This window comes from Tinamus guttatus, unplaced genomic scaffold, assembly GCF_059628265.1.
Source record: "Tinamus guttatus ecotype Peru unplaced genomic scaffold, ASM5962826v1 Tinamus_guttatus_pri_ptg000035l, whole genome shotgun sequence".
NCBI classification, from domain to species: Eukaryota; Metazoa; Chordata; class Aves; order Tinamiformes; family Tinamidae; genus Tinamus; species Tinamus guttatus.
In genome coordinates, this window is record NW_028288569.1 from 6,739,924 (window position 1) to 6,752,972 (window position 13,049).

Sequence of the window (13,049 nt, forward strand, 5' to 3'; positions counted from 1 at the left end):
TGTCAAATGCTATCATGGAAACAAATGCATTCTTCTTGCCTTCTTCAAACGATGGCAAGATTTGACATTAACTACATATTCTCTAAAACATTTATCTTCTAGTGTAACAAACCACCAAATTTTCTATCTACCAGGATGTTTTCTCTCCAGTGCAGCTATTTCACACCTGCGCTCTAAAATGAAACTGTCAACAACAGAAACAAAAGTCCTGCCTGCCTGATTAGTAGTCATCTTATTTATGCAGCATCATCCTGTACAGATGTCACTGAAACAGTAATAAAAACCAAGTTTGAAATAGATAAGCCACTGTCCCTTTACTAGGGTTCCTTCAAGAAGGCTTGATTTCTAATTTTTGCTGAAGACTAGCTTCCTAAATTTCTGTCCTTCCTAAAATTTAAGGGAAAAAAAGGGGAGAGAAAAAGGAAAATACTTTTAACGAGCAACAAAATCTCTGCAATCTCCACCACAGGCCTCAGCTAGACAGTCCACTCTCACTCCATTTTTGGAATCCATGTTGACAACTGTGAAAAGCCATTATACAAAAGAAATAAAAAACAAGGGGGAAAAGCATCATATCTATAACCAGGCTCTGTGAGCAGTATCACAACCTCAAAAATCCATTTTTGAAGCATTCTTCCTTCGATCTTCTCATTCCCCACTAAGTTCATTTTTGAAGTCTGAAAGCAGTCAGCGATCAAGGTCTGAAATGAGTCCTGGATATAGTGAAACTATAGTGGAGAAAATGCCTGCCTCACCCAGCACAAGCTTCTCATCCATCTTCTGGGGATCCTGAAACCACAAAGAAGAGCCCCACCAACCCCACAAAGCTCTGCGAGTCTCACTGCTGCATAGCAATCCCTCCTGCAAGCTGAAAATACCACCTTCAGAAATTCCAGGATAAGATTTTTAAAAATATAAAATAAAAATGAAAATATAAACCGACACCACCACAGAAACCTCATACTGCATGCCTAATATAGGGGAATTCTTCTTTCTTAGCTCACAAAATCAGCACTAAGATGGCTAACTGAATCCCAAGCTTTGGCTTTTCTGCTTCAGAGTCACAAACAGGAAAGAGCATGGCTCAATTCTCAGCTCCTGTGGGGAGGGATTGGAACAGGGCCAGGGAAAAAGGTCGTACTGGAGACCATGTTTTTGTTTGTTTGTTTATTCCTGAGGTACAGGATGACAAGTAGGCCCTAGCTGCTCACAGTAATGGCTGTCTGCAATTCATGGGTAACACATTGCAAATATCTCCTTGACAGAGAGCTACTACCAAAAAAAAAAAAAAAAAAAAAAAAAAAAAGTGATTAAAGTAAATGGAAGAAAACAAACAAACACAGAAAGAGGAATCTGAACTTCCTTCCAGCCACTGAAATCCTCTCAATAAACCTGAAATTGTATGTAGGACAAAGACTGCATGAAAATCTATGAAATATGGATCTGACATAGATGGGCACAATCCACTCACACTCTTCCAGGCAAGCTCATAAAATTTTGCCAAGAAGGGAGATTTATAGGCACTTTTGTGAAAGATCAGTTACCAGTGATTTTTGTTAGTGATGAAGAAAATTATTTGATCTTCTTTGCATGTCTTGCATTTCTCTACTCCCCATATTCACACCTATTAAGTGTAAAAATAATCAAATCCACTGTTGGTTTTTATTTCCACAAAGCCCCTAGCAGTGTGGTGCTAACACAGGTAACAGTAAATACAGACTGAAGGCTTTCTGATGATTTAGATTTAATAAAAGAACTGATCCCGTCTGGGGAAAAAAAAAATCAAAGCTATTATTATTCAGAAAAACAACAACAGTGAAAGGTATTACAGCATAATAATGTCACCACTAAACCATTTGATTCAATCTCTGCCTCAGAAAAACAGGATACAAATTCCAGAAGGTATTTGCAGTATTATTATTCTGTCCAAGAAAGCGAATAAACCATGTAGGAGAGGCTAAAACATCCTTTAGCCAGGTAAACTCTGACATACATATTGCCAAGACTGAAATTTCATTTCCAGTTCTCAGTGTATGGGGAGCTGTGGGCATCTAATATCCCCAAAACAATTTAACCCCTGTTTTTTCACCAGAGTATAAATGTACCTTATATACAGATATATCCCATTGCTGCATTTCTCCCTAACCACAGGCTTAATGAAGAACTGAGTCATTGAATTTTGCCTTCAAATGCATCTTCTTTGAAAATTTATATATATATATATATATATATATATATATATATATTTTCAGGTATTTCAATAGGAGGATATAGATTATATTACCTTATCCAGCTAAAACATGAAAAAATCCCAGTTACAATGAAGATCTCCAGCAATGTGACCTCTGGCAATTTTTTTTTGCAGAATAGAGCTCTGGCAAAAGCAGGTCAAACCCATGGGCGTCAGGGAAGAACTATTCATTAATATTACGCTGAATTTGGCCCATTGTGCATTAAGAAAAATTGTGAGTGCAACATTAGAGAAATTTCATTGTCACTGAGATGGTTCACACTCATTTAATGTGAAGTCCTACCCCTAGGCACCACACAGATTTAAAGCTTTGTATTTAAAAATAATTGCTACTTTGAACCAAGACAGTAACGAAGCCATTAGGAAGAAGTCTATTAAATACTTACCAGGAAACCTGCTATGGAGGTTAGCATCACAGTTGTATCCATTGAACTGAGCAGTCACCGAAAGCACTTTAGCTGTCAGCAGGAGCAGTAACCATACCTGTTCCATTGCAAAACCTAGCAAAACATTAGGTCGTTACTCCACGCATCTGTTCATTGCATTAAAGATACTTACTGCAAACATTTAACACTCAGGAGGGGATGGTCTCCAAAGGAGTGGGGAATAAAGATCACAGACTTTTAAGAAAGAGGTAGTAGGGCCGACTTCTCTGCTTCCAAGTAATGGGTGATTTCTATTAAATTCTATGGTTAATTGCAGCTTGTAGCAAAAGAGGTACCCCAAGATAGTATAAAAAGTAAATGAAAGATAAAACACAAACAACCCATCCTCCCCTCTGCCCGTCCCCCTGCCCCCATCCCTCAAATTAACACATATTGATAGGTTGTGGAAGTGCTCAAGTATTTACACATTAATTGCCTTTTTTGACATTTTATTGTAAAAAAAAAGTTTGAGAAAGGACACTAAATTAGACGGAACAATAGTCAGTTCATGCAGGTTCTTGAAAACTGACAATACAGAGAAATGATTTGTCAATTCTCAGGCCCATGGACTTATTCTAAGTTACTCCATGTTTAATGATAAAAAAATCTGGTCTTTGAAGAATGCAAGCAAATGCATTGAGCTCACATACCGAGCCAGCACAGAAACTTTTATTTACTTGAATCATATCTGGCAACCAGACTACAAAGTTGTTAATATCTTCAATAATTACTTCTGTTCCGAAAAGACTGCAGCACAACCGAAAATAAGTCCAACTGACATATATTTATCACAAACGTCCCGAAGTATTGAGGCCTATGTCTATGGATTTAAGTATTACCTATTATTACGTATTTTAGAGTATTTTGTAGTCGTATAAAACCTCCCTGCTAACTCGGAACCCAAATACAGCAGTTGCAAAGCTTTCGGTTTTCCTGGACAGAAACTGAGCACCCTTATTGAGGAGGTTTTCTTTCTCTAACACCATGGATCTGGAGATATTAATCATCACCCTTCTAAGTGGAGATCAAAACTCCTCACAGACACAAAGCACCTGGAGGCAGCCATACCAGGCACGGCAAGCAGCTATCGTCATTGCCAAGAACAGGGGGCAACTGCACTGGGAGAGCATATATGAGCCCAATACCCACTCTTGTAACTGGACCATTTGTGGCTACACAGGGGTATGAGCTAAAGCCTACTGAAATTCACAGAAAGGCTTCCACTGGATTTCACACCAGGATCACAGAGAATACAAACCTGAGATTTAAAGACTTGTATTAAAATATACTCATGCGAGGATACTTTCCCAAATGTTCCTTAGCAGCAAACAACCCAACTAGACCCAACCATGGAGCTAAACACTACCTAAGAGATCAAAAGGACATCCAAATGTCACCACTCACTCCTGGATAATTTCATTCAGGAGTGCATGGAATAAAAATGGAGTGAAAACTCCCTCATATGATTTCCTGGTATAATTTTCGTCATACAGGTATAATTCTTGCTACCCTATGCAAAAGTTTTGCTTTGCAACATTCACACAACTTCCAGATCAACACTTGATCCACAGCAGCAATGTAGCCTCACTGAATCTCCAGGGAATACAGAGCACCAAATGAAAGACATCTTTGACCCTCTACTCCTTTTTTTCTCCCATTAGATCCCTGCGGAGGCTGACAACATCTGTAGGTAACGTTAATAAAGAATTATGAAAATACATGCAAAAGAATAAAACTCCTAACTGGGTTGCTAGGAAACCTCTGCATTTTTCATGATCTTCTAACCCTTTCCACCACTCACAGGTGGAAAACTAGGTTTTGTGTTGTGTGTATGTGTGTTTTTTTTAAACTATAATTTTTTGCATTCTATTTTAAAAGAAACATACTGACATCTCTCCAGCGTAACAGAGCCTCTCCTCTGCTTTACAGCTGTTACTCGGATATCCAAGTGACGATTATTATTCTGTTGTATATGAGCTAGCTTCCAATGTCCATTATAGCTGTAATAAATCAAAGGCAATTTACCAAGGTACAAATCTGACTTCAGTTCCCTAACTGCCACTGTCTTTTCTTGCTACAAGAAGGAGGATAAAAAAAAAAATGTATATATTTGAAAAGGATTTAATGACACTCACACAACAGAGTGTTTTTGCCTTTTTAACTGATATTATTTTAGATGAAAAGCAGAACTTACAGTAAATTCTAAAATTTTAATTGTTAAAGTTAATCTTTGCTAATGTGTTTTAGAGGAAGGCAAAAACCTCCAGCATAAGTCAGACTAACACAATCTTCTTTGTTCTGCTTGCTTATTGGCTATTGATTCATCTGCGTACAGATGAACATGCAGATCCACATCACAAGTTGGGCTGACTCCTGCTCATTCTAGTTATAATAAATAAATAAATACATAAAAGTTAGGAACAAACATTATTTATTCCTGTTGAGAAAACTGCATGGCCAGAAAATTTCTTTTGAGAAAATTGCATGTCCAGAAAGCCAGAAAGTACCCTAAGGCCACTCTTACTTATCCTTCCACCCCAAAGTAAAATCAGCTATATTTGTCGTTCCTGTTTGTCCAGCCTGTTGCTAAAGGCCTCCAGCAAACAATTTCTCAATTGAAAATGCTAAATTCCCAGTCTCCCTGATGTATGTAGCCATCCTAAGCAAAGGATTTGTACCAATCTGATATTGCTGAATATTTATCTCATTCAATTGATGAAAACATAATGCTTTATCAAAATAGTAACAGGACACCAAAGTCTTATTGCTATTAAACAAACATGAAATGAAACTTCCACTTAGGAAAAAAAAAAAAAAAAGTAAATGTTCAAGTGTCAGCTACAGTGCTTTTTACAATCCTGCAGCCACAGTCATGTAGAAGACATGTAGAAGGCACTCCTGCCAAGTCCCCCTTTAACTTGACATGTAGTGTTTATTTAACCCTTTTTTTGAGGAAAAAAAACCTCAGTGCTTCTAAATGTGTGTGTGTGTGTTTGTGTATGTATAAATACTGTCCAGCAGCAAAATATTTGGCTGTTAAGACGACGGCTATTAAGGTAGTTTCATCATTCAAAAAGAGCCAATATCATACTGCAAGGGAAATCTGATCCTTTCAGGCTATGAAACTCTTAACAGACAAGCCAAGCTCTGCTGATGTACACAGGGCTCTCATTTGGGCTCCTCAGACCTCTTCTCCCATTTTTCTATGCTAAGCATCTTCAGAGGACTGTTTTGTTTTCATAGCCTACCAATCTTTTATTTGTGACACTAACCTGTAGTGCTTAGAAGCACTGAAATCTTTTCATTGCCACTTAAACCATTTTACTTCTGGATATTTCCACATCTACCCATCCATCTAAACATGTCTTCCAGAATATTTTTGGCATTTTCTATTTAGAAAAGCATGTACTTGGAAACGAAGGCGAGATTCTGTGTAGGATTTTCACTGACACCAAAAGAAGTTCACTTGATGACTAACTTGAGCATTAACGAGAAAAGAGACCTTTAAAGACAGGCTACAGAAAGAAACAATCGCAGATTTAAAGACATATCAAACCTAGTTAATAAATAATTTCATAAAATGTGATTCATTTAGATTTCTAATACAATTGATCACAAGAGAAAAAAAAAAAAAAAAACACACCCAAGTCGAACATATTTAGGTTTCAATGCAATAAAATGACTAAATTTTCAGCATGCTGAAGCAGACAGGTTATGAAGTTCCACTTTATCAAAGTTATTTATATATTCGGAACTGAGTCATACTGCAGGTCTTTCTTTTCCATGCTGCGTGTCACTGGAGAGTACAAAAAGGTAAACAGTTGCAATGCGCTCTCCTCAAATTAACTTTTATCATTTTACAAAGCCTGAGATGTCAAAAATTGTGCACAATTCTGAGATGCCAAAAAGTGTACACAAATTTCATAATAAAGATGTTTATAACTAAAACAAAAGCCATTTTGCATTCAATTTAGTAATTGAATTTTGTGGAACACCAGTGTTTTTGCCTGCCTCTTCTTCCCCCTCTTGCATCACCTGACATTTATTGATCCTCTTCTCCTGTTGTACCTTTCTTGAGATTCAAAATATCTTCAGAAAATTTCCATTATGAACAACATTCGCTACTGAGCCCTACATTTTCATGAAAATTCATTTGTGAGTCAGTCCTGACTTCTGAATATTATCTACTTCACATATTCATCTGTATTTTATGAGAGTAAATTATAATTTATTGCTTGTGCTCCATCTTCCATTCACAGAGTGCAGCAGTTCTACAAAATAACAAGTTAATATTTATGCCTCCTTACCCAGTAAGACTTTCTAACAGAGAATAGTTAAAGGGAATAATAAAAACCAGACTGAAAATTGTAGATGTGATATACTTGTGATAGAGTTTGGTGAAACATTTAAAAGCATTTCATATACACCTGGTAAGTGCCTAAATGCTCCCTAACAGTGTATACAAGGTCCCTACAAGTAACAGAACAGAAATATTACTTTTACTCATAGAAATATTTCAAGATAGTTTGTATTACTCGATGGGTACTATTTCTCACAGTCGTCCCGCGATTAAATACTTTATCTTTTGGTTTCTGTCGTCTCACTTATTTCTGCATCTGCACTCTATAGGGGTGAATTACGTTAACTGCATCTTTGCCAGGTATTCCAGAACTGCTTTCCTTCTAGACCTGTGCTGGGTCATTTGCCACCATCTAACTGGTGAACACAAGGAGAAGAGCAACTGTCTATCTGAAGCACTTCAGTGGCAACACACTTTAACTACAAGACGACCTTCTCTTGTTACATATATACAGTATCCCTGTACGAGTGATTATCCAAAATAGGGTTTTCACTGCTGTCTTCAATTCCTTTTATCTCTGTTCATCCTTGTCTCTTTCGATTCTGACAAAATAGGACTTGGAAACTCAGGGTTCCCATTTTGAACAATGTATCACCAGTGATCCTTTCATTTTTCAAAAGGCTTATTACAGAAATAAAGGTATGACTTTACCTGAGATGTAAAGAACTTCTCAGAATTAATAAATAGATGCATCTATACCTATATCTGATAAATACAATATATAGGTGTACAAAAACTATGGGATAGATATATCATTTATATATAATGATACATACATATACACACACACATATATAATAAAACCCCGGAGGTCAATACTTTCCCAAATGGAAGGCTACAAAACCTAACCAGCAACATAGTTAAACCTGCAAACATACTTGTAATTCCTCACTGCCCAAGAGGGGAAAAATAGGCTGGTTTTGTTTTAGTTTTGATGGGGAAAGCATTTACTACATCTCTATTTACTACAATATCTATTTACTACCTATTCAGCACACATTGATTTGGGTTGTTAAGCTCTACTTAAGCATCCTAAAACTAAACAGAAGTTTTACCCAAACAGAAACTAAATTGTAACATCTAAAATGCCAATAGATTTTATAAACAAAGTATGTTCTTATGGAATATATTTTTTTGAGAATTTCTTTTAAAAATAAATAAATAAATACAATCGGGGGGAAAAAAAGAAAAGCAAAGAGAAAGACTTTATTCCCTGCAAATGGAAGCCGCACTAGAATTACTAGATTTCAATCTGAAGCGTGGTCAGTTTAGAAAAACTTCAAACTGGACTAGAGTACTACACAGAAGGCTGAAGTTCAAGACCATAAGCAGATTTATATGCAAACAATCCACAGTTCTCTTACAAATTTAAATGAAATACCTATTCTAAGCCTTGCTAAACCAAAAGATACAGCTTACTCTTTTTGTAAAGTCTATTAATGGTAATGCGAGTTACATGTTTATGATGGGGAGATAGTCAAAGTCAATACGCACACACAGTTCAAAATAAAATCAACATGTTATCTTTGATCATTACTACTAGATATCTTTGGATGCAGTAAGGTTTTATAATCTGTTCTGAAAATAAATTATTAAAAAAAAACAAAACTAAACACATATTTACAAGGTAAAAATAGAAAGAGTGATCAGATAAAGGAGTATATGAAATATTTCCAAGAAATCCATGCAAAGTAATACAACTGAGGACATTAACATTAGACTAATATTGAAATACAGTAATTAAAGCATAAATACACCTCACAGCTATTTATGAAAGAGACCAAACATTTTGATTTTCTACATCTGCTTTTAAGATGCTTGAAATGGAAGAACAAACTGTTTGGCTACCACTGTGTGCTAAATAGAGCTATTGTAGCTGCTCCTTATGTCCATTAGTGAAATACTCTTCAAATATTTTGACTACGTTTCCCTAATCCTATTCCAGATTATTTTATTATAGCTATGCTTATAGCAAAGAAACAGTTGAATTTTAATAGCCAGAAAATATAGCCAGAATACTTGTTTTGCTGTCCCACAAAAATTACTTGAATAAATTGTTCCACGGGGAATATTGTCAAGCCTTACTGAGACCTTTAAAAGGCTAAGGCCTCTGGAAATGCAAGTCTTTTACAAATCATGCCCATCATACCCTACAATAAAGCAGGTAAGAGAATACTATGCATCTGATAGATAGGCTAAACATTTCAAATTTACATTTGAAACTAGCTGTTTCTCACTCCATCCACAAGATGTGAAAAGACACACAAAATTCAAAGTTGCAGAGATTAAAGAGGGAAAAAAAATCCTCAATCACACAGGAAAGGTAGGTTTCTATTCTCTTATTCCAAATTGAATGAATTAACTGCTGTTTCTCAGAGGAGATTCACAGAGATTTGAAGTGCAGAATACTGTGATTGAGAGCAGATCTGAAAGGAAAACTGGGCTGATGGAAGTGATTTATTGGACTCTAATTACATAATTCTGGGGAAGAAAAAACCCTCTTATTTCCAGACTCTTCACATTCTCTATTGAATAGAGGAGGAAATAAATTAATTAATAAATAAAAAGGCATAGCAGGAGACCTAAAGTTCACTTTAAAATTTGAAGAGTGATACAGTAGCTGAAAAAGATCATCTTAGCTCACAAAGTTTCAACTTCTTTTAATCACCAAAACCCACAAGGATTGACTTTTCGCCCTTAGCTCTGATTTTTTTTGTTTGCTTGTTTAAACTCTTGTGTGTTAAAAGCTAGATCCTTTAGTATAACTTTGGCCAATCCAACAAGAAATGCCAAGAATATAAACTTACTGCAAACAAACAGATAGCCCATTAAACTCGCTGCATACCTGAACGGATATAAAGCTAAACTGAAAACAGCTTGAATTTTCCAGTCACTACTTTAGCCAAAAGAGTATCATGAATGAGAAAAATCTATACTTACTAATTAAAATTGACACACTACAGAACAAGGACCATCCTGTAACTACCCGTCATACATAACCCAACTATGCACCGGATATTATATATGAAAGTATCTGTAGTGAACTAGATGGCTACAGTATTTTTAAGAGTTGGTAAATTAATAGTGTGGCTAATTAATCCAAAACAGAATTCAAAATAGAAATGAGGGAAATGAATGAGCTGACTTTGCTCTCTTGCCCCTATTTTAAATTGTGTTCCTTGGTCAGTTTTAGCAGAGAAGTGCCAATTTACAAATTAGTAGGAGGCTGAAGTCCAGGATCTTTAGACAAAATTCATGAGCAACAAACAATCCTGTATGAGCAAACCAAGAGCGTCCCTAGATGCGGGACTGCACAGGATGCTTCTAAGCTTAAAATACATTCTCAAAGCATACACATTTGGTCTACAAATTTTCTTTTCAGGCCACCGATCATTATGGTGGTCCTATTAGCTAGCAAATTTACAGAGACCATCAAATCACTTGATATAGGCCACTAAAGAGTCATCAGATGCTAATGGCCTTCGGTTGCCTCTAACCATGGTCTGGATTCAAAGCCACTGAGCTAGGAATGAGATACTTAATCCTACTGCCTGTCCCAGGAGCCTTGCAGTCACATGGGCAGATAAAGACCTAAATGAGTCTACTTAATTACTTTTTTTTTTTTTAAAAACATTTTTGAAGACAGCAATATAAATATAAGTCTTCAGTAAATAACACTTGGCGTCACTAGCACGTAGATTATACAGCAGCAGCCATCTAGTTGCGGCTTGAAAAGTTATCATTAAAATAAGGCTTCCCTGACAAAAAGTAGCAAGTTTATAGCATAAGGCTGACTTTAATTTCCCCACTTTAGGGACAGAAATTATGCAATTAAGTTGTAGAATACACTTGCAGTACAGTATGGCCTTATCTAATCATTAAAAGTTGAACAAATTTGGGATAAATAATGCTGCTAATCTCTCCCCCTAAGAAAGTATCCAGTACTATGGGTTACCTTTGAAATTGGAGCATATGCTCAGTGTTCCCAGGGTTATATCTAAAAAGACAAAAAATTCTATTTGAAATAGAATGAAATAGAAAATATCCATTTATGGATATTTCTTTCACCATGTTTTGAGTCCTCCTCAAAAAAAGGCAAAACACAGTTTGAAGTAATTTGCAAGCCAAACTCCAAAACAAACCTGAGGGATACTGCTCAGGACCTGGATGAAAGAAAACAAAGTATGTCACACACTGATAAAGTACTCTTTGATCTAGAGCACACAAGCAGGGCTAACAGTCCCATCTTTTACTGCTCACAGACCATGAGAAAGTTTCCTTTTGCAGTATGTAACAAATTACAGTAACTACATCAATTTGGACTGTATCAGTTCATCAGCTTAACCAGAGACTTGATTTCAAATCCCAGTATCTTCACTCAAGAATATAGTCATTATTATTACTTTTTTTAAAAAAAAAGGAGCAATTATCATGTCCAGTCACCTTTGTGACCAGAGACAATGTCCTCTCCACTAAGCGAACTCATGTCATTCGATTGCAGTGGGAGACAGATAAGAAATCTTGCTTATCAAAATTTTCCTCCATCAACACAATGATTGTGAGAACCAGCAGACTGACACCACAAACTGGATAACATTGTCTCCCTTGAGCGATTGTTCCCCTCCTGAAAGCACCTGGAGAGGGTTTGACATGCACTGGTAACTGCAGCACTGCAAGGGGTTTGTAACCGTCTTCCCCTCCCTTTAGTAGCATGAGTCTGGTCTGGGTACTTTTAAATAAAAGCTAAGCTGAGAAAGAAATAACACCTGTCTTCACAGTTGGATGCTAATTTGCCTTCCTGTTTTCATTAGTTGTTGCCTGTGAACTTCTTCCCTGACCAGCTCCTACTGAGATTTCCCAGTGAGGTTAACCTTGCCTGACGAGTGATAAGAAGAGGAAGAAGGAAAGAAAAAAGAAAAAAAAAAAAAGAAATGAATAGTTTGATTTTACCAATATTTTAGTAAGTTCCAGGTGGCTGACATGGTGGGCACTTACCCAAATTCCCTGTAGCTGTTGAGTCAGCTGTACTCCATCTATCCTGTGCTCCTGCATGTGATCAAGTGCTCAACATCTCTGCCTTGCAGAACTTTTTCTGAAAACACTCTGAGCCTGCGGATGGGGGAGAAGAGACTCATTATGAAAAATCTTTTTAAAATAGGTCTGGATTTTTAGATGGGAAAATTTGACAGGTCTCAGAATACTTTACAAGTCTGTTCATCACCAGACTGAAATCTGAGCAGGATCTTTATGGTGGCTTTTTTCAGTCCTCCGCCTCTTTTTTCTTGCAGCCTTTTGATCTCCGTCTTTCCACTGTATGAAGATCTCCAGAGGTCCATATGGGGCACACAATCAACCTGGAGAAATTATTCTGTCATCAGCTTGTTGAGGGAAAACCTTGTCTGCTTAAAAAGAGGGGCGGGAGGAAGGAGAGAGAGAGAGAGAAGCACTGAGATAGGATCGGTAACTAGTCTGCAGGGTTATCAATGTACCCTTGTGTGCTGTGAGAAGTGCCTGGCTTTTTCAGTTCTGGGTTAAATTCATAGCACAAAGCAAAACAAAAGCAAAGAGAGCGGTATTTCGTGCTGCGATGAAAATGTGATATGGGGGTGTCATCGTGAATGCAGGTGTCAACAGAATGATAATTGCTAACAGGACATCGATGCACACAAAGCCAAGCACGCACAAAAGCGAGGATCAAGCTGCTAGAAACTGAGCCTGCTTCATAACTTCTGCTCCTGTATCTCTGGAATTTGGGAAGGCGGGTGGGGGTGCTTAGCTCCCTTTTAGTGCCTTGGACTTTTCCCTCCTTCTGCCTCCCTTCAGTCTTCCTTTCAGCTGCCTGCGCCTGGAAGCCCTACTTATGACTTGGCCAGGGAAAACGGGAGCTCACAGCCCTTGGCACCACAGAGGAGCCTTGAGGTGTCCACATTTGTTGGGGCTTAGATGGTTTTTTTTAGAGCAGAAAAGCCCTGTTTCTGCCATGCCTGCACTTAGGCCAGGCCCTCTTAAACAT

At 37.2% G+C, this 13,049-nt stretch overlaps 1 protein-coding gene across 1 annotated transcript in view; it reads right to left on the reverse strand.

Annotated features, from left to right (window-relative positions):
- The window catches only part of ZPLD1 (zona pellucida like domain containing 1), a 28,380-nt gene extending 16,320 nt beyond the window's left edge, over positions 1-12,060 (reverse strand). Inside the window, exons 1-2 of the mRNA XM_010216873.2 lie at positions 12,032-12,060; positions 2,638-2,751 (exon numbers count right to left, since the gene is read on the reverse strand). Of these exons, the coding sequence (XP_010215175.1) occupies positions 2,638-2,743 (106 nt within the window). The 5' untranslated portion in view covers positions 2,744-2,751; positions 12,032-12,060. The remainder of the gene's footprint in view (positions 1-2,637; positions 2,752-12,031) is intronic.
- Between the last annotated feature and the right edge of the window lie 989 nt (positions 12,061-13,049).